The following is a 26,176-nucleotide window of genomic DNA, read 5'->3' as shown; positions in this document are numbered from 1 at the left end:
ATTTGTGTACTTTTTCTTTTAAGATTTAGTTGCAACTGAGTATTTTTAGATTGTAGTACTGCTACTATTACTTGAATAAAATATCTATACTTATCATGCTACTTATTTCACAACTGCCTGTTTTCACAGAACTTGTTTCTTGCTCTACTTCCTGTGCACACTTCTTCTCTTCTTTTTCATTTAGTCCATGACCTCTTAGTGCCCCCTTATAGTCGTGAATGAGAGCTTGACGTTCAGACCTCAGCAGCACATTCAACCAAAAGCAAACTCTAATGTGATCGACTTCAGCTCAACTCTGTGTTCAGTAAACTGATGAAAATGTTGGGTTAATAATGAAGTTGGATTTATTCATTTATGGTTAAAATAATGTTATTGTTTCTGTCGTCCTGGTAAAATAAAGATATGCATAACTTTTAATAGGCTGCCATCTATCCACTCGGATAAAACCATAAAAAAAAGGAGTCAAAAACTAGGTTTGAAGCTTTGGAGGTATTTTTTATATGTGAGGTTATAGATTTACTTACAGTACCTTGAGTTGCTCTGTTCAAACGGCTAAAATAGAATGTACTGTAGCACAGAAGCCTAAGTGGTCATTTTGGGAATTCATTATAATTATTAGATGTAACATTATTAAAAGTCATATCTACATATTTGTGATTTACATAAGCCTTGTATTTACAAAGTAAACAGATGCATGAAAAATGATATACAACAAAACTAGAAATGGAAAAACTTCATGCGGCCAAATTTTGTTAGGGGGACAGATTTGGCTGTTTGCACTACCGCAGACCTAAAGCTTCCTTATTCCGACTTTCATGACCACAACCTCATCATTTATCATAATTAACCATTAAAGTGTCCCTGATACAATAACTTGCATATCTCTAAATGTGCAGTTTAATGAATTGCATTGAGGGTGGCCACCCTGGATGCGAATGGAAGGATTCCACCTTTAATCTTTAGCCTTTCAACTTTTTTTGTCATGTGGTAGAAACATCCTGCATGGGCCTCGTTGTAAGACTGCCAATGTAAGCAGCATGCTCATCCAGAGATATCCTGCGAGAAATTTGAAAAAACTCCCGAATGACAAAGCTGTTCATTATTTAAGCACTGAAATGGATTTATTATGTTAGACTATGAAAATGCTCTTTTCAGACCAAACAAGGCCAACAAGCAGTGCGCTAGCCTCATCATGGCCAATGAAATCTATTTTTGACATGAGTTTGATAAATGATCACGAAACATGTAGTCTTTAATCATCATTGAACCATTTCCTTAACGATCTTAAGTAAAACAAATCGTCTCCTCTTCATGTCAGACTTAAACTCACACAGTGCTTTCTGTGACATATATATATATGTAAATAACCTAACAGACATGTTAAAGAGGAAATGGCTTTATTGAAAAGTGTTTATGCTTTCCCCACATATGCAGTGGTGTTCTCCAAGACCTGGAAACTTACTTTGAAAGTTCCCCTCTAAGTAATTTTTAAAGGAAAAATGCCCTAAAAAAAGCTGGATCTGGCGTTGTAGTTTTATACAATTGTAAAGGTAATATCTTTGGGTTCACAAGTAAGCTAATTTGAAGACGTCCCCTTAAGCTCTGGGATAAAGTATTCAGCAAATGAATTGACAATGAAATGGTTGGTTGCAGCCCTACACAATAAAAATACTGTTATCAGTGATGATGAATACTAATGTTTTGTGGATTAGTAGTGTTCACGTCTCTGACTTTTCAGAGGCACTCAGAAGCCAGGTTGTACGACTACTTCATTTGAAAGGTTATTTAAAAGAAGAGACAGGGCGAAGGAGCTGGTCCTGTAGGGGATTGTGCAATATACAGTCCTCTCTCGAAGAAAACCTTGTTGACCTGTTGTTTGAGCTTTAATAAAAGCACTAAGTGGCTGGGGAACCATTGCTATTTATAATCTTAAACATCAGGCAGTTGTCAATTTACAGGTATTTCACATGTGAAACACAGCAGGGAAGTTGTAATGTAGGGATATATGTTTAGGTTTGTGCGTGTGTGTGTGTGTGTGTGTGTGTGTGTGTGCATATGTGTGAGAGAGAGAAGGGTCATACAATTTTATGTAAATTATCAGGTAAAATAATTTCTCTAGAAATATGCATAAAATTCCACAACACAGGCACACAGTCCCATGGGAGTATAATATGGTTGTCTGGCATGGGTACCAGTCAATAGGCAAATCTAAATAAAAAAGTCCCCTGCATGTGAGAAGTCGCCTGGAAATAAGTTCTCATTGCTGATAGGTTGTTCAGCTACACCAGCCCCATGTGCGCATGGATTGGCCTACTGCTCTTTTTTCTCCAGTTGCTCATTGGCTTTTGGCAGTAATAGTTCCCTGCCATCATTTGCCCGTGCAGATTTCAATGAATATTGTATGTGGTCTCTGGCTTTGGTGCTCATCATTTGAATCAGCGGGTTACGAGGAGGAAGATATATTGGATGAGCACACCAGATGATGGAATTTCTCCCAGAGATCGCAGCTGCTCGACCAGGACCGTCTCCCTCCGAAATTAGATAAAGAAGAACAGAGACAAGACATTTTTTTTTTTTTTTTTTTTTTTTTTTTACAGCGGGGAAGATGTTCTGCGCGAAGCTGAAAGATCTGAAGATATCTGGAGAGTGTCCATTCTCCAGCAGCGCCAGAAATACTGAGCAAGGAGACTTTGAGGAGCGCTCAACTGACGCCGCGGATTTATTGCCTATTTCTAAGGACGTGCACGTAAAAATAGGTGAGAATCTACCTCAACAGAAGACAAGCAGAGCCAAAGTTAACCTGCATACACTTGGGGAGAGCATCCGAAAATTGGTATGTCCCGAGGTGAGTTTTATTAATTGATATTCACATCATGCAAGAACTACAGTATGTTTTTCATATATTTAAACAGCTCGACTACATTTGTGTGTTTTGTTGCATGTTTGCCTCAACGCACCGACATCATCACTAAGATAAAGATATTCCTGCATTTCAAGCTGCTGCTCAGTTTTTTTGCCAGACGATGACCTTTAACTCGCTGAACACTTTGTCATACAGTTTCGAAGGCTGCACACTGCCCTCCAACGAACGATGAGACTATCAGATCAAACCAGGGATTCTGAAAGGTAACACGTGTGATTTAAATACAGCTGCCACCATAATAACTACACTACTCCTCCTAGACTGCTTTATTTACTACTGCTGCTGCTGCAGACATATTACGTGACATAAAAGATGAGACTGCGTTATTTGGCCCTCTGTTTACATCAACATCCCTTACACATTTGTTTTGACTGACAATGAGACGCAATGCCATGCTGCTATGGATACCAGGAGGTAGAGAGATCCCTTAAAAATCTGCTGAAAAACACATTATCAAAAATGTTAAGCATATAATTCAGTTCTTCAAAATTGTCAAAGATTAGGCTGATTGCAGCGTCACAAATGTTAAAAAAAAATTGCAGCTCTTTCTTCGGTCATATGATAGTAAACAGAATATCTTTGTGTTCTGTTGGTCAGACGAATAAAACATTGAAAGACTTAAGCTTTGGGAAATTATAACAGCAATTGTTTCGCCACTCCAGTCAGATATTTTGAACAAAAATATGGTCCACTGAGTGATTTATGGGTCTGACTTTGATATTTGTGTCTTGCAGTCCAATAACATGTTGTACGGACTATCACAGTTGCACTGAGCCGGAACATTTAGTGGAAATGATGAACATTTACTCAACCAAAACAGGTAACGCTAAATATGTCATTTGTATTTTAAAATTCTGCATTTAAAATTCGTTATTTGTGGGCTTCTGATCTTCGCCTATTTCCTTTCATATGTCCGACAGCAATCCAGATGGAAGCTTTGAAAGTCGCTCTTGGCGAGGAGCTCTTCAACATGTGTTATGAGGAGGCCGGACACATTTTGAGGGTGGTGGGGGGAGCTCTCCACGACTTCCTCAACAGTTTCAATGTCTTGTTGAGACAGAGCAGCACGCCGCCCAACCCGGACAGAGAGGATTGTGTAAACGAACCTTCGGTGCTGTGCTTAGACAAGGATGCAGGTCTGCTTACTGTCTATTTCTTCAACCCCCGCCCGACCACTGAGCTCTTCTTCCCTGGAGTCATCAAAGCTGCTGCCCGCCTGCTGTATCACACCACTGTGGATGTGTTGATGGACCCCGCCGGAGCTAGAGACAGCATCTTGAAGTCCAGCCCACAGCCCAGTCTTCTGTACACAGTTGTAGTTAAGGATGCTAAAAATCTGAGCCCCAGCCCACTGCGGGCTACCTCAGCTGGGACCCTTCCTACCTCTCTGTTCTCCACCATCTTCCCCTTCCATCTGATCCTGGACCAGGATTTGGTTCTGATACAAATAGGACACGGGCTCCGGAAGAGACTTCTCAGGAAGGATGGACTGAGGCGGTCCTCTACCTTCCAAGAACACTTCTCTATTGTCTCTCCCCAGATCAAATGTACCTTTCAAGGTATTCTGACCATGCTAAACACACAGTTTATCATTCGGATCAAGCATGGAGTGTCCATCGCAGATAACACAGGGAAGGTATGTCCACATGTCTGGGAGATATAACTTCAAAAGTGACGTCACTGACTAATGAGGCAGAAAATGTCCTCAAGTCATTGTCTTGATAGTAAAATAGAGAGAAAAAATGATGCTATTTATAAGCAGCAGAGCTTATTAGTGTTGTACTCGGGTGCACTTGGCCTGAGGTAGAGATCAACATTATACCCCCAACGGAGATCAGAAGCAAATGTCAAACCATTTCATCCATCAAAGGCACAGCCATGCTCGTGCTATTTATGTGAGGGTGCACAGCAATTGGTCTTCATGATGAGAAAAAATATATAACAGTGAGTAAACATGGCAGTGGTATAATAACATTCAGCTAGTGATGCTTTCAACTACTATAACACTAGTCTTTCAGCGATAGTTTTACTGAAGCTACAGAGAGCAATCAAAACAGGTAAATATCAGTAACGGTCTCAGTCTCTTGCATCTGGGGATCATGATGTATTACGCAGCTGACAAGTCCAGTACTCACAAACATGACTGACTGAAATGCATGTTCAACATTAAATATGTGACAAATTTCAAAATACTCCTGCAGCTGCATTTTTAGCCACTGTTGTTATAACATTTCAAAAGACTTACATGAGTGTGGCTGAGATGAGAAAACCACGTGATAAAAGTTGAGGTCTAAAAATATCACTGATCTTTTGCAGTCGTGGTGAGGTAAATGTTATAACTGGAACAAGGGTGGTGTTAGAATAATAAGAAAAGATGGAAGATAGGAAAAATAGAGTCTTTCAATAAGGTTTCAATACTGAATCCTTAAATACTTCAAGTTACTGTTAGGAATTAGAAGGTTTGTAATGGCTAATGTATTATTTATCATTAAAGCCATTTAAACCACCTTAACTTAAGGTATTGGCATGCCAATGTTAAAATTAGCTCGAGACAGTTGATGTTAATGGGAATGTAATTCATTTCGAGCCAAAAATTAAACTTTGACCTCATGATGGCGCCAGACGAAAGGTCAGGAGATCACCAAAGGTTCACGAACGCAATGTCTGCACCAAATTCCCCAAAAGCTGTCGAGACATTTAACTTTGAATCACAAATGTCACCTAATGGTGGCCCTAAAGGAAAAGTCAGAGGATCCCCAAAGTCAGATGGATTCATCCTCTGGGAATCATGAATGTCTGTAAAAAATTAAAAAGGCAAAGCTTCCAATAGTAGTTGTCCAATATATCGCCCCGTGGCTAGTAATACAATTACTTGGGTTAGATGGTATTTATTTTCATCCACTGGAGCATAAATAAACCTTTTGACATTGTTTATTGTGGTTGCTGACGGCTGGTGGAAAATAAACATTACTCATCATCTGATCTTTCGTTGCAGCTCATGGACCTCAAAGGTCAGATGATCTATGTTTCAGAGTCCAACGCCATCTTGTTCTTGGGCTCACCATGTGTGGACAAGCTGGAGGAGCTAACAGGCCGCGGCCTCTACCTGTCAGACATCCCTATACATAACGCACTGCGTGACGTCGTGCTGGTGGGGGAACAGGCCAAAGCCCAGGACGGTTTGAAGAAGCGTCTGGGGAAGGCCAAGGCAGCCTTGGAGCACGCTCACCAGGCACTGGAAGAGGAGAAGAAGAAGACAGTGGACCTCCTCTTCTCCATCTTCCCCGGCACTGTGGCGCAGCAGCTGTGGCAGGGCCAAACGGTGCAGGCCAAGAAGTTTGACCGAGTCACAATGCTCTTCTCTGACATCGTCGGCTTCACGGCTGTTTGCTCACGCTGTACCCCGATGCAAGTGATAACCATGCTTAGCGAGTTGTACACCAGGTTTGACCACGAGTGTGGAGAGCTTGATGTTTATAAGGTAGGTTAATGGAATATACGAGTATACATACTGCTGAGCATTATTTTGATTTGTAAGAGCTGATGACAAAGTTAACCCATTAACCTATATGTATTTTTTCTCAATTGCAACTGCTGTGTTGAGAATATATAAGACATTTCAGAAGTAGCTGGCAAGTCAGTTACGTTCATAACGTTTTGTCACAAAATGTTAAAATGTAATTGAGTATCAAAAGTATTTAGTATCAAGGGACAAGAGACAAGCACCATTAGCAGATGAACAATCTTGTCATTATGGCAAACTATTAGGTTTATTATGGCAAAGTGTGAATAACAGGGTCAAAACTAAGTCACATTTAACATACCAATATATTTTTTAATTCAATCTAAGAAGTGACGATACTGATGATAATTTACCACATTCAAATTTAAATTTACACCTTGATAAATATTATTTTATGCTTAAAGCTTTTCCAAATAACAGTTTTGATAAAATTCTTTAGGTACCTTGTAGCAAGAGTATTTAAAGAAATTACATTTCAGATTTTATTAATTCATTAACAGTTGAAGGTCAATTATATTCTTTGTAAATTGGTTCTCCCTAAATGTTTTTCTAAGGCCACCTCTGCACTGTCAGGTACAGTATGTAATTGTGGTGGAGGATTACAAATCAAATCTTCTGTTATTGTGATATTTATGTTCTTATTGATACTGATGTATCTTATATTTGGCCTAAAATGATCAGAATCAACCTCAAAGCTCCTCAAATTCCCAGAAGCATTATAAATGTCCTCAGTGGTACAGTAGCGATGGTCCGGCCTATAGCACATTAAAAACACATAAACCGTTTTTTAATGATGTTTTTCTGAAGGTAACTGTTACAAAAACCCTAATCAAAATGTTAATAATTCAAAATCACAGTAGCTCACAGATTAAAAAACAAATTAATGTTTCTGTCTATTGACAAATAAATTATTTATTACATCAAGTTATTTATAATTTTAACTTATTTACCTTCACATTAAATGCTTTTAAAACAAAATAATAAACTATTCCTCAATAGGTTCAAAAGACAGAATGAGGCTTTAGCTCAACCAACCACTCTTGTGTCTGCCAAAGGCTGCTAATCTACAGGGAGGTTGGATAATGTAATCAAGGTGTCATGGAAGCATAACAGAGAGAGCAGCATGTTTGACAAATATCTCGTAAAACGCTAGGAAGTCAGAGGTTCCTTCAGGACCCTGTTTCCACTCCACATGTATTAGCCTAAAAATAGTCTCACTTTGTCTCTGTCGCATAGCTGTTGAGTGCTCTCCGGTCCAGATTTACAGGTACAAAGAGGAAGACGAAGAAGAAAACCCTTTTGGACTTTTTAATATGACCAGGGATCAAGTACTATTAGAATTTAAGTTTTATTACTCCTTAGCTTCTAGCCCTTTGTCTTCTGCTGCACAATGTAAGAATGTCTTCTTCACATTTGTGTTTTTTGAGCAAAGGTTTTAATGTCTTCATGGCAAAGTAGATTTTTGATAAATTTCATACTTTTAGGACTAGAGCATTGTGTAGATTCACTGATAAGGAAGGAGGGTAGGAGGGTGCACACACAGCTTCTGAAATCTTCTTCTCTTTCTCAGTTGCTAGGTGAGAAATTCTTATTAATGATCATCTATTGTGTTCAGGTGGAGACCATTGGTGATGCATACTGTGTAGCTGGTGGCCTACACAAGGAGAGCGAGACTCACGCTGTCCAAATTGCACTCATGGCCTTGATGATGATGGAGCTTTCAGACGAAGTTATGACGCCGACTGGAGAACCAATACAGGTAAGGGTCAAGAATTGATCAGCATAATACTCATTTATCAACTTCATGTAACTTCTAACAACGCAAGAGGGTTTTCATACTCTAAGTTTCAAAAGAAAAGCCTTCTGTTTTAACAGGAATGATCCCCACTCCAATAGAGTTGGTGTCAGTGAACATGTTTTCAAGTCTTGGAATTATCTACTATTTTTAGATACGTTTGTTTTTATAAAAATAAATCAGTGTCAGTCCATAAAAAATGCATGGGAGTGCATTTCCTTCCTCATAAAACATTTCCAATGCTGTTTATTTAAAGTATTTCACATGTTGCATGCTTAAAACTACATCCATTTCTACCTGCTAGTTGTTAAATTCACTGCCTTTGTTGGCAATTTGCTACGTTTTTTGCACTTTACCCCCACCAACTGTTGATGAGCATTATAGCGTGAAAAGGAAGGCAGGCTGTGTGTTGTCATGTGCATGCATGATACAAACAAAACCGGGACCCACTCATAAATGTGATGTATTTATCATAGATATATAAATAAATGAGATGTATATATCATAGATGTATTTTCCCTCAGATGCGTATTGGCCTCCACACTGGTTCTGTACTGGCTGGTGTAGTTGGGGTGAGGATGCCTCGCTACTGCCTTTTTGGGAACAATGTCACACTGGCCAACAAGTTTGAATCCGGCAGCCTGCCTAATAAAATTAACATCAGCCCTACAACCCACAGGTGAGGTAACACAGCCAATACAGGTTACAAATAATTCCTGCATAACCGTAAAACATTTTCTTTGACTTAAAGACACAAAAAACAAGTAAATGTCAGATTTTAATGAGCCAATACTATATGATATTGTTCGCTTCCAGAAGTTGCTGCTGCAGAGACAAAAACAACAACAATGCTTTAGACAGGAATCTCAACTTTTAGAACAGCACTGTGTTTCCTCTTGTGTCAAATAATTTGCCATGTTGTTTTTGGAGTCATGTTTTATTTTATATACTCTTTGTCCCAGATTGCTAAAGGATCGGCCAGAGTTTGTCTTTGTACCCAGGAGCAGACAGGAGCTTCCGGCCGACTTTCCAGAAGACATCCCTGGTGTTTGTTACTTTTTGGAGGAGTCCTTCAAAACTGACTCTGAAAGGAAGTCAAGCTGCTGCAGAGCCCAAAAAAGTTAGATATGAAACATATCCAGTAAACACAGTGCGAACACCTTGTATATTTTGGTTGAGGACGTTTAGATATTGATATTGTCAAGCCTATAAGTCAAACTCCTGCAGCTGCTTAATTACAGACATGTCAGTTTGCTGTCAAACATGAGTCTCGTCTCAGTACAATTATCCATTTGTACAGTTGTAGCGCAGAGAAGTACTCACTTCCTTCATTTTTCTTCCAGAATGAGTCAACTCTGCAAATAGATATGATGTGAAAAGTGGCTTTCTTTGACTGTTTTATCAATTTTAACATTTAAGGAGGTACAAAATACATAAAACGTGCTAAATGTGGCCAAAAAGGGCACAACGTTTTTCATGACGAGTCAGTAGATTGTTTAGTTTGCTGTAAAGAATTAAATATGTTGTCTTGTTTATTATGATATAGAAATACATTTTGGATGTTGATCTTAAAAGTGATGTTGCCTAACAAATTTGTTTATTTTATCAAGATTGCTTTCTGTAAATATCTGAATGGTCCATTCACATCTGTCCAGACCTGCTGAAAGCACCTTGGATTTTTGGTACGGCAGAAAAAAAAAATCAAGATTAAAACTCAAATGACTTTAGAAATGCTGAAGCAAATGATAAAGTTAGTCAAAGACTTAGGAGGCATCTAGTCGTCTTAAACTGAGATGAACTCATTTTATGAAATGATGTGATGCAGAACAGATTAAGGTGCCTTATGGGAAATATACGGGCGAAATCACAGATGTTTCATGTTAGTTCTACCTGCTTTTTTTTTTTTTTTATATATGGTTTAATATAAATGTACATGTCAATTTCTTCCTCAAGATTGTGACTCAAACTCAGTATATATTTGTAGAAACATGTAACTGAGACTTCCATTTATTAGACACAGTATTCAAAGATTGCGTTTTCCTAATACAAGTAAAATACATGTATTTTTTACTTTTTTTCCCCACTGTACACATGTTTATACTATATTACATTGGGTTCATAGCACTCCTTTCCTATTCAGCGAGAACACCCAGAAAACAATGAATGTTCTACTATCCCTCATAATGATGTGCTTTAATAATTATTGTAATGTAATCAAAGTGCAATAAATATTGACATGAACATACTTAAGCGACTCTTCAGTGTTTAAAATATCGTAATATGTAACATAAAAGATTTGCAATGTAAATTAACGCTATTGACGAAAAACTTTATATGATACAATATGAAATGATGGAAACTATAAGTACATTTACTCAAGTCATGTACTTATATCTTCAATTACAATTTTTAGGTATTTCCACTTCACCTTACCCCTTTTATTTTATGCTAATTTATACATTTCAGAGCAAATTACAAAACAGCTGTACTGTAGTTAGTAGTTTATTTGGAGATTAAGAATTTGTATTAAAAAAAACACATGATAAGCTCATGCTGTATTGTTAGCAAAAATATAAAGTTGTTCAAATTAGCTCCCCTTTGACCTGCAACAACAATAAATTGTTATTAAGATGTCAAAGAATCAATAATAGTACAATTCCCTTCTTAAATGAGTCATTGTGCATAATGTGTACCTTTACTTTTGATGCTTAAAGTACATTTTTGCTGATAATACATTATATAATCTTTTTACTTCATCTACCTTTTAAATGCATGACTCTTATTTGTAAAAAAACAAAACAAAAAAAAAAACAATAAAAATACAATGTTGTGTTGCTCCTGTTACTAAAGTAACAGTACTCCTTCAAAATGATAAGATATTTTTGAAGAATGTTTGCCATGCAACCTTTTTTATTTGTTAAAGTACGCCATTAACATTAGTTCTAGTTGAAGTTCATAGTGTGAAACATGATGTTAAATACCAGACACAATGTAGCTGTTTGGGAGATTTCAGGTTCTCCAGCATGAGTTGGACAACGCAGCTGTGTTCTCATTGGTCAAAGACATCTTACGTAAGAGCCTATCTGGTCTGCTATTGGACAGAGTCCCTGTCAGTTATCAGCTGAGGGAGAGAACGGGGAATGGACGCAGAGACACTCAGCATCTGTACCGAGCCGAGAAGACCGAGTCATATTCAACGGATTTTGCTTAAAAATAAGAAAAAAGAAAAGCGGCTGCCATCATGGTATGTTTAATAGGGATTTTATATTATGTTTTAATGCTGGCAAAATAGTCTGTTTGTCGTGCGACGGGATGTATTTGCGTATGACATTTCCTGTAGGGAGACTGCTATGCAGCTAATAATTCATCTGATTATAGTAATCTGTGCATATAAACATTTGAACAGAATATGCATGTATTGTAAGTATTGCCTATTATTTAAAAACACGCAAATATATATATAGGTTTTGTTGCAAGAAAACTCTGTTTCCATGACCTAATATTGATGTTGCTCCTGTTTTTTTTAATTATTATTATTATTATACATTTACAGTATGGTTTTGTGAATCACGCCCTGGAGCTCCTCGTTTTAAGGAATTACGGCCCGGAAGTGTGGGAAGATATCAAGTGAGTTTGTGGATATGGTGTTTACTATCCGGCCCTGGTGGTATCATAGGTTACACTGTGGCCAACCAGACCTCAACAAGGATACACAACAGGGCTATTGTACAGTCAGCTCACCGACAGCGGGGAAAGGCATTTGCATTTACTGTAATGATTAACCTTCATCCTCTGCAGCCCAACACTGAAACTCAGTCAAAGTTGGTAAATATCACATTTTAAATTGTGTCCAAAAGAAACTTCACTTTTAGACAAGAGAGTTATTGTAGGCTGACATTTAGGCCAGAAAACATTTGTTTGATAAAAAAAGTAGTATTACAGCAATGTGTTCCTGCATTCAACATATTACTTAGTAAAAATATGCTAGTGATCAACAAAATCAGTAAAATATTAATTTATCTCATTATGTAAGCGATACATTATTTGATTATATATATGAAATAAAAACTGATCTGCAAAGTAACTACTAGTTAGTTGTCAATTAAATGTAGTGAAGTAGAGAAGTACAATGGTTCCCTCTGAAATGTGCTGTAGAAAGTAGAAAGCAAAATAGAAGCACTCAAGTACAGTACAAGTACCTCGTAACAGGGCTGTAGCCATGTTTTTATAAATACTGAGGTCATGAGTCCCACCATCCCCCAGAAAGTACTTAACACGGAACCTAAAATTAAGTCAAATTTCTCTTTGGTAATTTGAATGGTGAATGTTTGATTTAATGTTCAACTTTTCAATCGCAAAAAAAAACCATGAGTTTGTAAATTGGTGTACTTAGTATAAGAAGTAGGCTAATTGTATCAATCCATAAAAGGTAATCCTTAAATTGATCTGAAAAAAATTTAAATCACCAAATTAGGAGACACATGGTTTTCAAAGGGCAGGGACTCTGCAGACCAGGAATACATTTATGGTGTGGACATATATGTAAATATATAAATAAAGTAACTCCCTGCATACCAATGAAGCTTGTGGGAGAATTTGGTTTACCCTATTCCAACACATATCCGTAGGGTGAATGTCTTCTACTATTATGTTAACATCATTTTTTCAGCATGTTGAAATGTTTGGCTTCAACTGCCCTGAACATGACCTTGTCTAAAAAAAATTTGAAAAATAAATAAATAAATAATAAACAGCTGCTGCCTTATGTAAATGTTTTCAAAGTGGTCATTCTTTAGCCACCCAAAAAAATAAATAAAGCTCTCCACAGCATCTTTTGTTATTTCTGCAAATGTAACGCATTGTTATTTAATGCTCAATTTATCATGTTGGGTCTGTTTTCAGACTTTTGATGAGCTGAGTCACTTAGAAATAAATTATTGTTTTCTTTCCAAAGGCTTTCAAGGCTTGGTATGTTTTTTCAGCTGTTACACATCCTGATAAAATGGCGGCTGCTCCTGGGGCCTGTAAATCCTTTCTGTTTTCTCAGTTAAACAGTGCTAATCAGAACCTCATTAAGTTTTCTGACATTTTTCGAAAAAAAAATTGGGTTGACCATGTATAAATAGATCTTAGCGCTGTGCTTTTTGCAAATGACCTACAGTAGACCTAAACTTATCTGTACTTGTTCAACAGTGTAGTTTTAAAACCACTTTAAAAACCACTTTAAATCAATATGGAAACCTTTTCTGAATATAAATTAAGACAACTTACACTGTCTGGTCATAAATAAGTTATTTTATTATTCCTGTTAACAGATGTCCCCCTGTGATATAAACCACAATAGAAAACCAATTAAAAAAAAGGCAAGCCCATTAGTTGTCTACTATTACTTTTTATTCCTGCTGTGACATTTGCTCATAATTGGTGGCTTCACTTTGTTTTCAGGAAGGAGGCTCAGCTTGATATTGAGGGTCAGTTCCTTGTTAGAATCATATATGAAGATGGCAAAACATACGACCTTGTTGCTGCTGCAAGTAAAGTTCTGAGTAAGTGACAGCATGTTTATTTTCACTTATTGGGAAAAAGATTTCACTGCATGTTGTGTGTATTTGTACCAAAAGCGGAGATACTGATGAGATCCATTTTGTATTTCAGAGATCGATGCAGGAGACATCTTGCAGATGTTTGGGAAGATGTTTTTTGAATTTTGCCAAGAATCGGGATATGACACCATCTTGCGTGTGTTGGGATCAAATGTTCGTGAATTCCTGCAGGTAGGCTTGCTCCTCTCTGGATGTCGGAGATCTGGATACGGATATTAACCAACATTGTTTGCAAAACTGCAGTGTTTAAAAGGGGTACTTTACACATGAACGTCAGTTAAATCGTTACAAGGTGTACTTGGGACTAAAAGTCAGTCAAATCTCAGCCTCCGATGCTTCAGTTTTGAATATTTATTTTGTAATCTGTCTGTCACAAGTCCCATATTTCTTGAATGATTCATGTTTAATGTACAGCATTGTTACTATACCTCTATACGAACCTCTTATTTAAAAGTATTATACCTCAGCCCTGTTTTAATTTGCTGGTTTTGTGTTTGGATGTTTTATATATTCAACTTTTATCTATATTTTCAGAATTTGGATGCTCTACATGACCACTTGGGTACCATTTATCCTGGGATGAGGGCTCCCTCATTCCGCTGCACCGATGCAGAGAAGGGGAACAATCTGATTCTTCACTACTACTCGGAGAGAGAAGGCCTACAAGACATTGTGATTGGCATCATTAAAACTGTCGCTCAACAAATCCATGGGACAGAGATAGAGATGAAGGTCTACTTTGCTGTTTTTGTTCGTTTTTTGGTGCAGCTCTATAAGCTCACTCTGCTTCTGATGTTGAATGAAGATAACTTTATGTTTTTTTGTGTCCCTCTCTTAAGTTATGGTTCTACATTCAATTAAGCATTTTAGTCCCTGTAATGTTTTGTGTCAGATTATGTGTTTGTGTCCCAGAATATCATTTAAAACGTAATAATGTGAAGATTAAATAATAGAAAGTTCCAAAAGACCCAAATGGGAACAGCTCTGCTCTGTGACAACGGCAGTTCAGCATCGTGTTTTTGGCTAATGTCTGTGAGTCAGAGGATATATTTAGATCCAAGTTAAAGAGTTCCTAGCTTGGGAGTCTTTCAGTGAGTTTTTTTGTACCTGCAGTTTTATTTTGACGTTGTCAAACTGTGGATGAATTTAAATTGGGACATTTACTGCATGTTTATTAGATAAATCATCCAAAGGAGGGATCCATATTTTTCATCTTGGCTTATTACTCACCCACGCTAATCAGATTTTCTCTAAACTAGTATGACAAAACTCAATTTCATAAACTGTCATTGGTATTTTTATTTGTTTTGTTAATGTGCACCCACAATTTACAGCCTGTATCCTGAACCAATAACTGCAGTCTGTTATTTTCATAATGTCCTCTGTACTTTGGCTGGAGTTCTCTCTTCGTTTTTAAAAAGGGAGCGACATTTTCTCTCAACCCTAATCATATTGTACAGACAGGATCATATTTTTCAGCCATTGTGTGTGTAATGCAAGCACAGAAAATGGCAGACGTTCCAAATGTGACACCCAATTTCTGGAAATATTAGCCACTGTTGCTGTGGCAACAGGGTGCAGAGACAGCAGCTTGACGTCAGCGAGCCTTATGCCCATAAACCCACTGAATAATGTCATTTTACACCGTCTTAATTCTATAATAATAGACCCTATTTCATCATTAAAGGAAATATTTCATAGGTGAAATTAAAAACATTTTATTACTGTGCCACAACTATATAATCAAGTTTAATTCAATTTTAAAAACCTTAATTTTCAATCTGTTATTTAATTTCATCCAATGCAGATGATCCAACCGAAAAGCAAGGAGTGTGACCACATCAAGTTTCTGATTGAGGAGAAGGACTCAGAGGAAGAGGCTTTCTACGAGGACCTGGACGGGTTCGAGGAGAACGGCACACAGGAGACCCGGATCAGTCCGTACACGTTTTGCAAGTCCTTCCCGTTCCACCTGATGTTTGACAGAGACCTGATGCTCACACAGTGTGGGAACGCCATTTATCGAGTCCTGCCTCAGGTGTGGATTATGTTAAAGTCTTTTTTACATGTTTCATAAAGTCAGCTCTGATTATGTTTTAGTTTGACTTGTATTTGTCTCAGACTCTGTCTTAGTTTTGCATGCCTAGAATGCAGCAGTAATTAATAATATGGATAAGCAAGAACATTCTAATCTCACTTGAAATATGAACATACTTTATTCCCCAGCTCCAGCCTGGCACCTGTATCCTCCCTTCAGTTTTTTCTTTGGTCCGCCCTCACATTGACTTCAGCTTTCATGGCATCCTTTCCCACATTAACACCGTCTTCGTTCTGCGCAGCAAGGTAAACATGTCATCTAATTTAGTTTTTTGTCACAGCGTTGTTGGCCAATCAAGTCAATACTCTTCTCATATTAGCAATACTTTTCAGCACTATGATCAAAACAGGCTTTGACTGTACATGAAAGAATGTGTTTATAGTCTTGTATATTAATATTTATGAGCACACTGATATTTTTATCTTTGTCTCTGTGGGTTTCATCAACACTGGATTATATGGTTTACATGCAGAGATTTCTGAGAATGTAAACAACTGATTAAAGAAACTGACGTTTAGCATTTTATATGGCAGATTATGCATTAAGCAAGGAGTGCAAAGATCTAAATGTCCTGAAAAAAAAGTAGGCTTTTACTCAGCATGCAAGGTAGATATTTATGGGAAAGTTCAGAAACTGAGAATTGACAGAAAGGTGAAGCTTTTTTTTTTTGTATTGAAAAGCACAGTTTTCAGTTAGAAATCAAATGGGAGCTTGGGAGGGAAAATGCATGTGTGTTAAAATAATTGCTACCGTGCCTTGAAAAAGCATTAAAGCGGATTGTTCACTGTGAAGACACTAGTCTCAAAGCGCGTACACTCCTGGGAAACTAAAAAGTTGATATTTTTTCTTTACACACTAAAATCGGATATTCTACTCTCGAATGGTGGATGATGCATGTGACACTTTGGGCAAAAAACATACAGATTTAAAAATAAAGAGTGCGCTGAACTGGTGCCCAGTTTTGAAGCCGATTTAGAGAAGAACATATAATGCAATATTCATAAGTGTGATGTAATCCTGACAGGAGGGCTTGCTGAATGTGGAGACTGTAGAGAATGAGGACGAGCTGACGGGGGTGGAGATCAGCTGTCTGAGATTGAAAGGACAGATGATTTACTTGCCAGAGGCGGAGAACATCCTTTTTCTTTGCTCACCCAGGTAAACCCACAGTCTGTCCTGACAGAAGCACAGACTGAATATTCCCACACCAAAAAAAACGGATTCTCTTTGACCCACTGACAGGGAGCACGACAGTTTATGGCAAAGATTAATGTCCTGAAATTCTAAATTTCAATGTGTTCATTTATTTTGGTGAAAGCCATTGTTGTTCTATGCATATAGAAATAAAACTAGAACTTTAAATACAGTTAAGAAGTTGTTACAATTTGTAGGTTACCTACAATGTGTTGGTCATTCTCAATACTATTCATTCCCTGCTGCTCATTAGGATGAAATGTCTCTTGGACTAAAGACTTAAATCTTAAAAAAGGGTCATAAACCTAAAACATCGTGGCACATTAGCTTTTAATTAATCTTACTCAAATAGGAGTAAACAGTGCATTTGTTGGTGACTATTTTTAGATCCAGGTCAATATGTAACTGCAAGTATTTATGGCAGCAAGGTAGTTTATGTGAGATTGACCTAAAATAAACTATAGTGCCCATGCTCACCTTAATAAGGGGACGTGTCACCCAATGCAATGGTCTGCCTCATTTATGAGTTTTTAAAAGAGAATTCCAGAAATTCAGGATTTGATGAAGTTGGACGTTAGATAAGTATGGATCAAGCTCCAACAACACTGGATCATACACTTCCCATAATGCAACTTGTTAGCAACTACTGTTAGATCTTCACTGCCTGTCAAATGCCAAAGCCAATCTAGATACCCATTTTGTACAACCTTTGTTAAACTCCTATCATTATAAGAAGACATTATAAAACAGTCTGCACAGGATAAGTAGTAGTAAATGTGCACATATTGTAGGGAGATGCAACTGCAGAAATGGTGAGTTGTTTACTTAAGGTATTTCCCCAGATTTGTGTATATCACGTTTTAGCTGCACTAATAATACTGTAGGATGAATTAATTCTTGGTTTTCTTTGTTGACAATAAGTCCTATAAAAAAACTATTCCTTTTAGTATTTACAATATTCTATCTGTGTAAAATGTTGTAACTGCAGTTAATGATTGCGAGAAAATAATTAGTGAAATATGGGAAACATGTCAATAGAATTATTTGTTTTGTTTCGCTATTAATTCCAATATGTAGTAAGGGCGATAAGAATAGGTATGTCACACAGTTACAAAATCTGGCAATCTAGTAAGCTGAAATGTCTTTCGCTTTCATAAACAGAACGTGTATAGGTACATGGTCAGAGAACAAAAAAAACAGCAACGTGAGCTGGTTTTTCCATTGGTTCTTATATTGTGACCTCTATCAGCCTCTATGGCACTTGTATAACCAATCAGACATTTCTAGTGAAATATTGGACGCAGGAGAGCAAAGTTCAAGAGATCTTGTCCTAACAGATCAAAAACACTTTGAAAAGGACAAGATCTGTGTTTTTATAAAAGATTAGACTCATAGTGTCTGACTTCATCCTTAACAACAGGATATTTATCTCGAGACAGTAGTCTTGGACCTGAAAGGACGATGGTGATCTCACAGATAAAAGGCTGCAGCTGTCCTTCTACCTACAGACACAAATCAGACAGTTTTTGCCATTTCGTTGTGAAAATACCAAAGAAAAACCAATGAGTATCTCACTGTTTTCTCCTTTCTGTGTTTCTCTAGTGTTATGAACCTGGATGATCTCACACGAAGGGGGCTTTACCTGAGCGACATCCCGCTTCATGACGCCACGCGTGACCTGGTGCTGCTTGGGGAGCAATTTCGTGAGGAGTACAAGCTGACCCAGGAGCTGGAAATCTTGACAGATCGTCTGCAGCACACACTCAGGGCCCTGGAGGACGAGAAGAAAAAGACAGACAGGTTAGACTGTTTTTCTTAGTTGTAAACAGCAGCTTGGAGTATAAGAAATTATCTTCAAACCTGCTATATATGTTTTGTGATCCAACCTCAGCAATGTTACAATTGAAAATGTACTTGGAAGGTATAGTTTTACACCAGTCAAACTATGTTATTTATACAATCACTAATATAAGGTTTAGGGCCAGTGGTTCCTAACCTTTGTTTGGCAACCTGCGAAGCCCTCATCATAAGATCAGTTCAAGCAAAGAATGATTTCTTATGTTCTCAAATTGTAGACTATTCCCCACTCAGGACTGTCATAGGGATAAGTGTATTACCAGGTATGTGATTAACACTAGGGATGTGAAGACAGGGACAAGTAAGAGGCCATTATTTATTGTAGACATGAACAGGTGGTAGTGCAGGTGAGACTGGTACAAACCATTCTGGTTTTATCTTAACAGAAAATATGAACCATGCATTTATTATTGACATACACTTTAACACATAGGGAGCAAGCATCTGCTATAATTGACAGGCATTACACAATGTATAATCATTCTAACTTATCATACATACCTACAGCATCAAGGTACCACAAACATAAATGTTCTACATTTTCTCTCAAACAATTGTTGCCAGTAGAGAGCCCAGGTAAAGCTCAGAGCTCACACCTGAACTCAATCCCATATATATATATATATATCCTCCCATTTCCTGCTCCTCCTCAGACAGCTCCGCCTCTATACCTGCTCCAATTAGTTTTAATTTAAATATTTTTATAGGCCTGATGGTAAAACTACATAGAAAATACCTAGTAAAAGAAAAGATAAGACAAATGTCACATTATTTACCAGACAAATATATGTTTTCTCATTTTTCCTAATTTGTTAATTATGTATTTATCTCTTGAATTTATGTGTATTTAAGTCATAATTATGTGTAATTGTACAGTATACGTAAGCCCTGTCATTATCTGTAGGTTTTGAGTCAACCTTAAACTCATGACAATAAGTTTCCTTTGTTGGAAAAATAGGTGGCAAATATGTTCATGAGTCCGTCTTTAGGGAGGTAAATAGTAGTGTCTTCGAGTACTCCCTTTTAAGGATGAACTTGAGACAAGAAACACTGAAGATACAGCAGGACACTAACAGGTGTCACCCCCCTACAGTAATGTTGAGGCTACGTGACAGTAGGACCACCTAGAGTCAGAATCTATTGTTATACCCAAAGTTGATGCTTGCCATAGCTCCTCTTCAGTCCCTGTTATGGCGAAGACAGTTGGGTTTGGTTTTCTGAAAAAAGGCCCGTCATAGTAATTTGGCACAGCAGAGTGTGACAGCTGGAGAGGAGCAAGAAGATGAAGCAAGACTGCTGCTGAAGCCCTATCTTCTTATAGGAAGGGACTTTCCCTCTGCCTCTTGGATCTCTACATTATTATTCTCACCATTCTCCGGTCTCAATATACCTTGGGACTCGAACATTGATTAGAATTCATGGCTCCTCTCTAAATATTTAAGAGGACTGCTGCTGCAATGTCTCTGCCCTTTTAAATGCTTTAAAACACGGTTTTCTGGTAATGAGAACATACATTTATACTGTTTTTGCTGCTGTTCAGGTGTGTATCATACTAAGAGAAAAACACACCCTTGTATGTAGATTGTTAAAGATGATACAGATGAATATATAGTCTCGTCTCCTGGGTAAGTATACTATATTTCCATGTATATATTTGTATGCATAAACCGTTATCTTTTCTGTATGTATCATGTGTCTTCAAATGATGACGCATCATGGAAGGTATTTTGCTATAAACAGGGAGCCATGATCTAAGCAGTTACCATAGAAACACCACCCTCCCATCTGAGAGCAGCTTGTATAGCGAAATGGCCAAAAGGTGGTGGGTGAGCAAATAAAATGCTGATCCAAAGGACGGACTTCAGTCTGGCAGCCCGATCTCATCACTCTGCTGCTCGAGTACACCACAACTACGCTTTTTGCTCAAAATGTTCATTTCTCTTCCTTCCTATTTTAGATTGCTCTATTCCGTTCTGCCACCGTCTGTTGCCAACGAGCTGCGACACAAGCGGCCTGTCCCAGCAAAACGCTACGACAACTTGACCATCCTTTTTAGCGGCATTGTGGGATTCAATGCCTTCTGCAGCAAGCACGCCTCGGCGGAGGGAGCCATCAAGATAGTCAACCTGCTCAATGATGTTTACACACGTTTTGACATCTTGACAGACTCTCGGAACAACCCTTATGTATACAAGGTCGGGAGCAAAGAATTTTACCATGACAGTATATCATGCATTTGTGTACATTTCTCTCAGTAAAAAGAAAAGATGGACCTATGTAGCAAAAGTGACAACAATCAAAGTGTACAAAAAAAAGAAAAGAAGTCTAGAATCTAAAATTGAGGATATGAGGGCTTTTAACTGCTGTTATCTGAGCTGGTTCTTCAGCTTAAATGCACCAGTGAAGCACACTGACCATATTGGTGAATAATGTTATGCAATTATGCACATACAAGTCAGCAAGAGTATTTATATCAGTTGACTTGAGTTTTTCCCCATAAGAAGAGTAGTACTAACTTCTAAACACAGTATAGTTTTACAGCGGGACTGTGCCATTTTATAGGTCTCATGCAGCAGATTTACAGTCCAGGCTTTCAGACAAGAATGCACTTTAAGAAGTCAAACAGACCTCGGCACTTCCAGGGGATCGACTTCAGGCACTGGGTCACCAAAAGAAGTAATATTTACTCTACAAGCTGAATGGCTAGGTGGTCCGAGGGTTTTAGCAGGACTCAAAGAGGCCCCGAATGTCTTAAAGCTGATGTAAGTGTTTAAGTGTTTATTTCAGGGTGTTTTAGTTTATTTCTAGCTGCACGGTGCATGAAAAAAACCCACTTTGTAGCACAGTGGGAACAGATGATTTTACATAAACCAAAAGTAAAAACAAAGCTAAAATTGGTTATGATAAAATTCACATGAAGAATGACGAAATGTTTGTCTTCATACAGGTGGAAACAGTTGGTGATAAGTACATGACAGTGAGCGGCCTACCAGAGCCGTGCACACACCACGCCAAGTCCATCTGCCATCTCGCTCTTGATATGTTGGAGATTGCTGGACAAGTCAAAGTGGATGATCAACCAGTGCAGGTGAGATAAAATGCTGAGGTTTCAGAAATGTTTTATTTATTATATTGGCTATATACTTATTAAAAGTCTGTATGATAAACTGCCAAAACTTTAAAACTATAAATACTGTCGTTTGTATGTTTTATACATAAGCTACACTGAGCACACATCAAATTAGTTTTCAACTACTTTATCATTTTTTAATTTACATTTCCAACATGAATTTAATTTATCCAAATGACATGGTAGACTGACATCATTTGGCCACAAAAATCTCACAAAGATTTTTTAGATTGGCAGATGGTTTGTGTGCGTGCACATGAATGCCAATTAGCAATATTTCTTTATTCATTTATTGTATACTGTATGTCTTTGTTGATTCTCAGACTGTTTTCCTTCACACGTTTAATTATGTTGCAGTTTGTTTTTAGCAATGCGTCTGTTATTTTGGCACATATAATTGAGGCGTTCTAGAGCGTAGTTTTCTGATATTGCTATGTAAATTCATAAATTGAAAAACAGTGTCAGACCTGATGAATACTGCTCACTGCCATTCAACTTAATATGACCAACACTTTACACGCACGGATGTTTTGATTGATTTTAGCATAATTGTATCTGTGCAGGTGGACATATTTCCATGCTGAAGTAATGCACAGACAAAAGTTGGATAAAAAACAGCAGACTTTTGTTTAACTGACTGTTGGAGATTGTTATTGTATCAATGACTGTTGAGACTTGACTTTGGAAAATCATGTCTTGTTAACAAAAGGCTGTTTATTTTGGGACATGGCACTGGCAGAAGAGCAGTCCGGTTTAGCAGCAGAAACAGACTCGAATCATCTCACAATCCTGCGTCTAAAAATAGCTTCTCATCTGTCTCAGACCCTCTCAGCGTGTTCATGCTCTGTAGACAACAAGCACTGGAGTGCCTACAAGTTCAAGTGTAAATATTAGGCTGTAGATTGGCTGGGGATACTTATGGAATTGCCAGTTAATTGCGAACCTAAAAAATATATTTATAATTTTGTTCATGGAGTGATTCCTGGCAAAGTTAACCTTATATCCACCCACCAAATGTTGCAGCTTTTCAGTCGCTAGCTTAAAGATTTTGTGCCAACAAACTAAGAGAAGAATTCAACTAGATAGTTGCATTTGTTTTATCTCTGTCTTTCTGTGAAGCACAACTCATTTACCTCCTTGATTTAATGTTTGCACTGGTTAATTCAAATGCTAGGCTTTTCAAATTTTTCATTACTACAGTTTTGAAGATAAATCTGGTGTGTCATGTGCTGCTTAAAGTAATTAATTGACCCCCATATAACTAACCATCAATGCTCTGTTTCTGTGTAATAAATATTTAAGCTTATTGCCAGTATTTGACAAGAAATAGGGATATCTTTGGCATATTTATTGACATGGTTTATATTATAACTGACATATTGTGGAAGTCTCTTTTTTCATTCTCCTATTTTTTCCAGATTACTATTGGGATCCACACAGGAGAAGTGGTGACTGGGGTGATTGGCCAGAGGATGCCCAGATATTGCCTTTTTGGAAATACGGTCAACCTCACAAGTCGTACAGAAACTACTGGCGAAAAGGGAAAAATAAATGTCTCAGAATATACATACCGGTAAGAACCAATACAATTGCATATTGTCATCCGTTTTTTTTATTCACTGGAAGTCATGTTTAGATTTTATCACTGGCTGTAGACTTGGTTAAACAGTATTAAAAATTATTTGTAATTTATCAAGAGAATATCAGGATTAGACATAAAGGACAAGTTGGAATCAATTTAACACATAAATCAGTAGGTCTGTTTTGGTCTGTGAATTTGATGTTCTTTGTCGACTCAAAAGTGTTATCATGGCGTCAGTGAAAATAAGATCCCCCTGGACCATACAGTGATTTATGATGGTGTGGTTATTGTATTCCAGGTGTTTGCAGTCTGCGGAGAACGCTGACCCTCAGTTTAATTTGGAGTACCGGGGCCCCATCACCATGAAAGGAAAGAAGGAACCGATGAAGGTGTGGTTTCTGTCGAGGAAGCCCACCGACACACAGTCCACCACAGTTAGTTAAAGCTTAACTGTTCAGATTCGACACTAAAACACCACGACTTTCATTTAATAGTAGCTTCAGTAAATTGCATAAATTGTGAGGCAGAGATTAGAAGGACCAGGTAAAACAAAAAATGATAATCTATCCACAGACATACAGATATTTTTATTATGATTAGCCTGTACCGTTGCTCTCCCGGCTTGTTTCAGCTTGACCATGATCTGTTGTGACCTCACTATATTTTTTTAGCATAGACACGGTAGTGAAGTGTTTTATAAATAGTAGAGGTTAGTGATATTCAAGTTTAATACATTTTTTGACTAGGTACTCTCAAATTGTTATTGTACATATGCTGCTGTAATCCTGCAAATTTCCCTGCTGCGGGACTAATAAAGGATTATCTTATTCTATCTTATCTTATATTACATAAAATCACTGTAGGTTTTGATAAGCAAAACATCTTCCATCTATCTTAAATATTTTTTAGTTCTCATTTAGTCATAAACTGTATTTGTTCTGTATTATGGATTTATAGTATTATCTCTATCAGCCCAAATAACTAATGAGAGTGTTATAAAAATTGTTTAGCTTGATATCATGTTTGTGCCAAAACATTACTGTCACTGTTTGAGTGACCCATTTTTTGTTCATTGCCTGGGAGAGTTTTTACACTGAACATGTTACACTGGCATAAATACTATTAAAATAAATACAAATGTAGATATTATAGCTGTTGTATTTATATAGATTTATACCACCAAGTTTAACAGATCTTTGGCACAAAAGCTACTGTACTAAGTAGAGTTTATTTTTAATTTCTTTATTTTTTAAAAGTCACAAATGATAGATGTTGAGCGTAGCATCATCATGTAGCTCTGTGATCATTAAAAATATATATACACACTACTTTATTTGATATACTGATTGCACCTCTTTAATCACTTTGCGTCTGCTTTTATGAAATAAGTAGTATTTTCAGTTTGACTAAACGTTGTTGAGTTATTCTTAATGATCTACATATTTATTGTTAAAATTGTGTTATTTGGTATTTATTCTTTTATTGTCATAAGAACTAGTAACAAGTAAACTTTATTATGGGTAAAACTGCTGTTTGAGCCTCTATAAGTTCAACTATGTGCTGTATGTGTTGGATACATTTCGCATTAGTAAATGTAACAAACTTTTTTCACCCTATTTTTCCAAAGTCAGCATTAATACACTTCACATAATGTCCTTTTGATGATTCCTCTCCACCCTGTAGCTTCCTGTGTAAGAAACAAACAGGTGCCTCTTGTACTGTACGAGTGCATTTCTGTGCTTGTGAGACATGGCTGCTTCTGCTGGGAGGTAACTAATAAAACAGTCTTGAGAAGTGTTGGTTACTTGATATTTCTTTTGTACAGCACATGCTTTGCTCTCAGCCTACTAATTGTGGCTCTTATCAATAGAACATTTTACGGATTGACAGAGAAAGTAGTGCATTTTCTTTACTTTCACTGAAGTCAGTGGTTTAATTCACAGCAGAGACATCAGTGCAAGTTGCTAAAAACAATATACAGCAGATTCATTTGTAAAGAGCTCTCTCTGGTGGCCAGTCAGAAGATTAAAATCCTGGGATCAAAGTCTTCACCCTGTCACTGTGCATTTCTGACACACCAGCTTCTGTTATTGTCACGGAAAGTTCTTCACTCTTTTGCATAACATATTAAAAAAATAAATAAATAGGGTTATCACAAAGTGGGAGCAAACTTGTAGTAGTTATGAGAGGTGACATACTAGTTTAAGCTTTGACCATTTGTGCTTTTACAAAATGTTTACAGATTGAGATTTTGATGGATATTAATCAGTAATGTGAGTATAAAGACCAAGTAGGTAAAAGTAAACAACATAACAGCTAGAACAGTCTGGTAAGTTCAGAAAATTACATCACTTTACTGCAATGCAGCTTTTAGACCAAAACATACCAATTTTACGTTATCCATGATCTAAAAGCACAATATTAATATAATATTGAAACAGTATATTGTTTATTAAGTGCTGTACATCGTA

General features: G+C 37.3%; 2 protein-coding genes across 2 annotated transcripts; both read left to right on the top strand.

Moving 5' to 3' along the window:
• The first annotated feature begins 2,605 nt into the window (after window positions 1-2,605).
• gucy1a1 (guanylate cyclase 1 soluble subunit alpha 1) lies at window positions 2,606-9,382 on the top strand. Its single transcript, XM_054604914.1, has 8 exons — window positions 2,606-2,845; window positions 3,059-3,126; window positions 3,658-3,743; window positions 3,844-4,559; window positions 5,919-6,404; window positions 8,062-8,205; window positions 8,766-8,920; window positions 9,204-9,382. The coding sequence occupies exons 1-8, from the start codon at window positions 2,606-2,608 to the stop codon at window positions 9,364-9,366; spliced, it is 2,058 nt and encodes a 685-aa protein (XP_054460889.1). The 3' UTR covers window positions 9,367-9,382.
• A 2,002-nt stretch (window positions 9,383-11,384) lies between these two features.
• On the top strand, window positions 11,385-25,482 carry gucy1b1 (guanylate cyclase 1 soluble subunit beta 1). Its single transcript, XM_054604494.1, has 13 exons — window positions 11,385-11,485; window positions 11,795-11,868; window positions 13,687-13,787; window positions 13,897-14,015; window positions 14,379-14,576; window positions 15,652-15,882; window positions 16,071-16,187; window positions 16,967-17,100; window positions 18,739-18,936; window positions 20,951-21,188; window positions 21,941-22,081; window positions 23,542-23,696; window positions 24,004-25,482. Exons 1-13 carry the CDS (start codon window positions 11,483-11,485, stop codon window positions 24,146-24,148), a joined length of 1,854 nt encoding a protein of 617 aa, XP_054460469.1. The 5' UTR covers window positions 11,385-11,482; the 3' UTR covers window positions 24,149-25,482.
• The last annotated feature ends 694 nt before the right edge of the window (window positions 25,483-26,176 follow it).

Source organism: Anoplopoma fimbria, chromosome 9 (assembly GCF_027596085.1).
Source record: "Anoplopoma fimbria isolate UVic2021 breed Golden Eagle Sablefish chromosome 9, Afim_UVic_2022, whole genome shotgun sequence".
Taxonomy (NCBI): Eukaryota; Metazoa; Chordata; class Actinopteri; order Perciformes; family Anoplopomatidae; genus Anoplopoma; species Anoplopoma fimbria.
The sequence above is the reverse complement of the archived record's forward strand: the minus strand, read 5'-3'. Positions and strand labels throughout refer to the sequence as shown.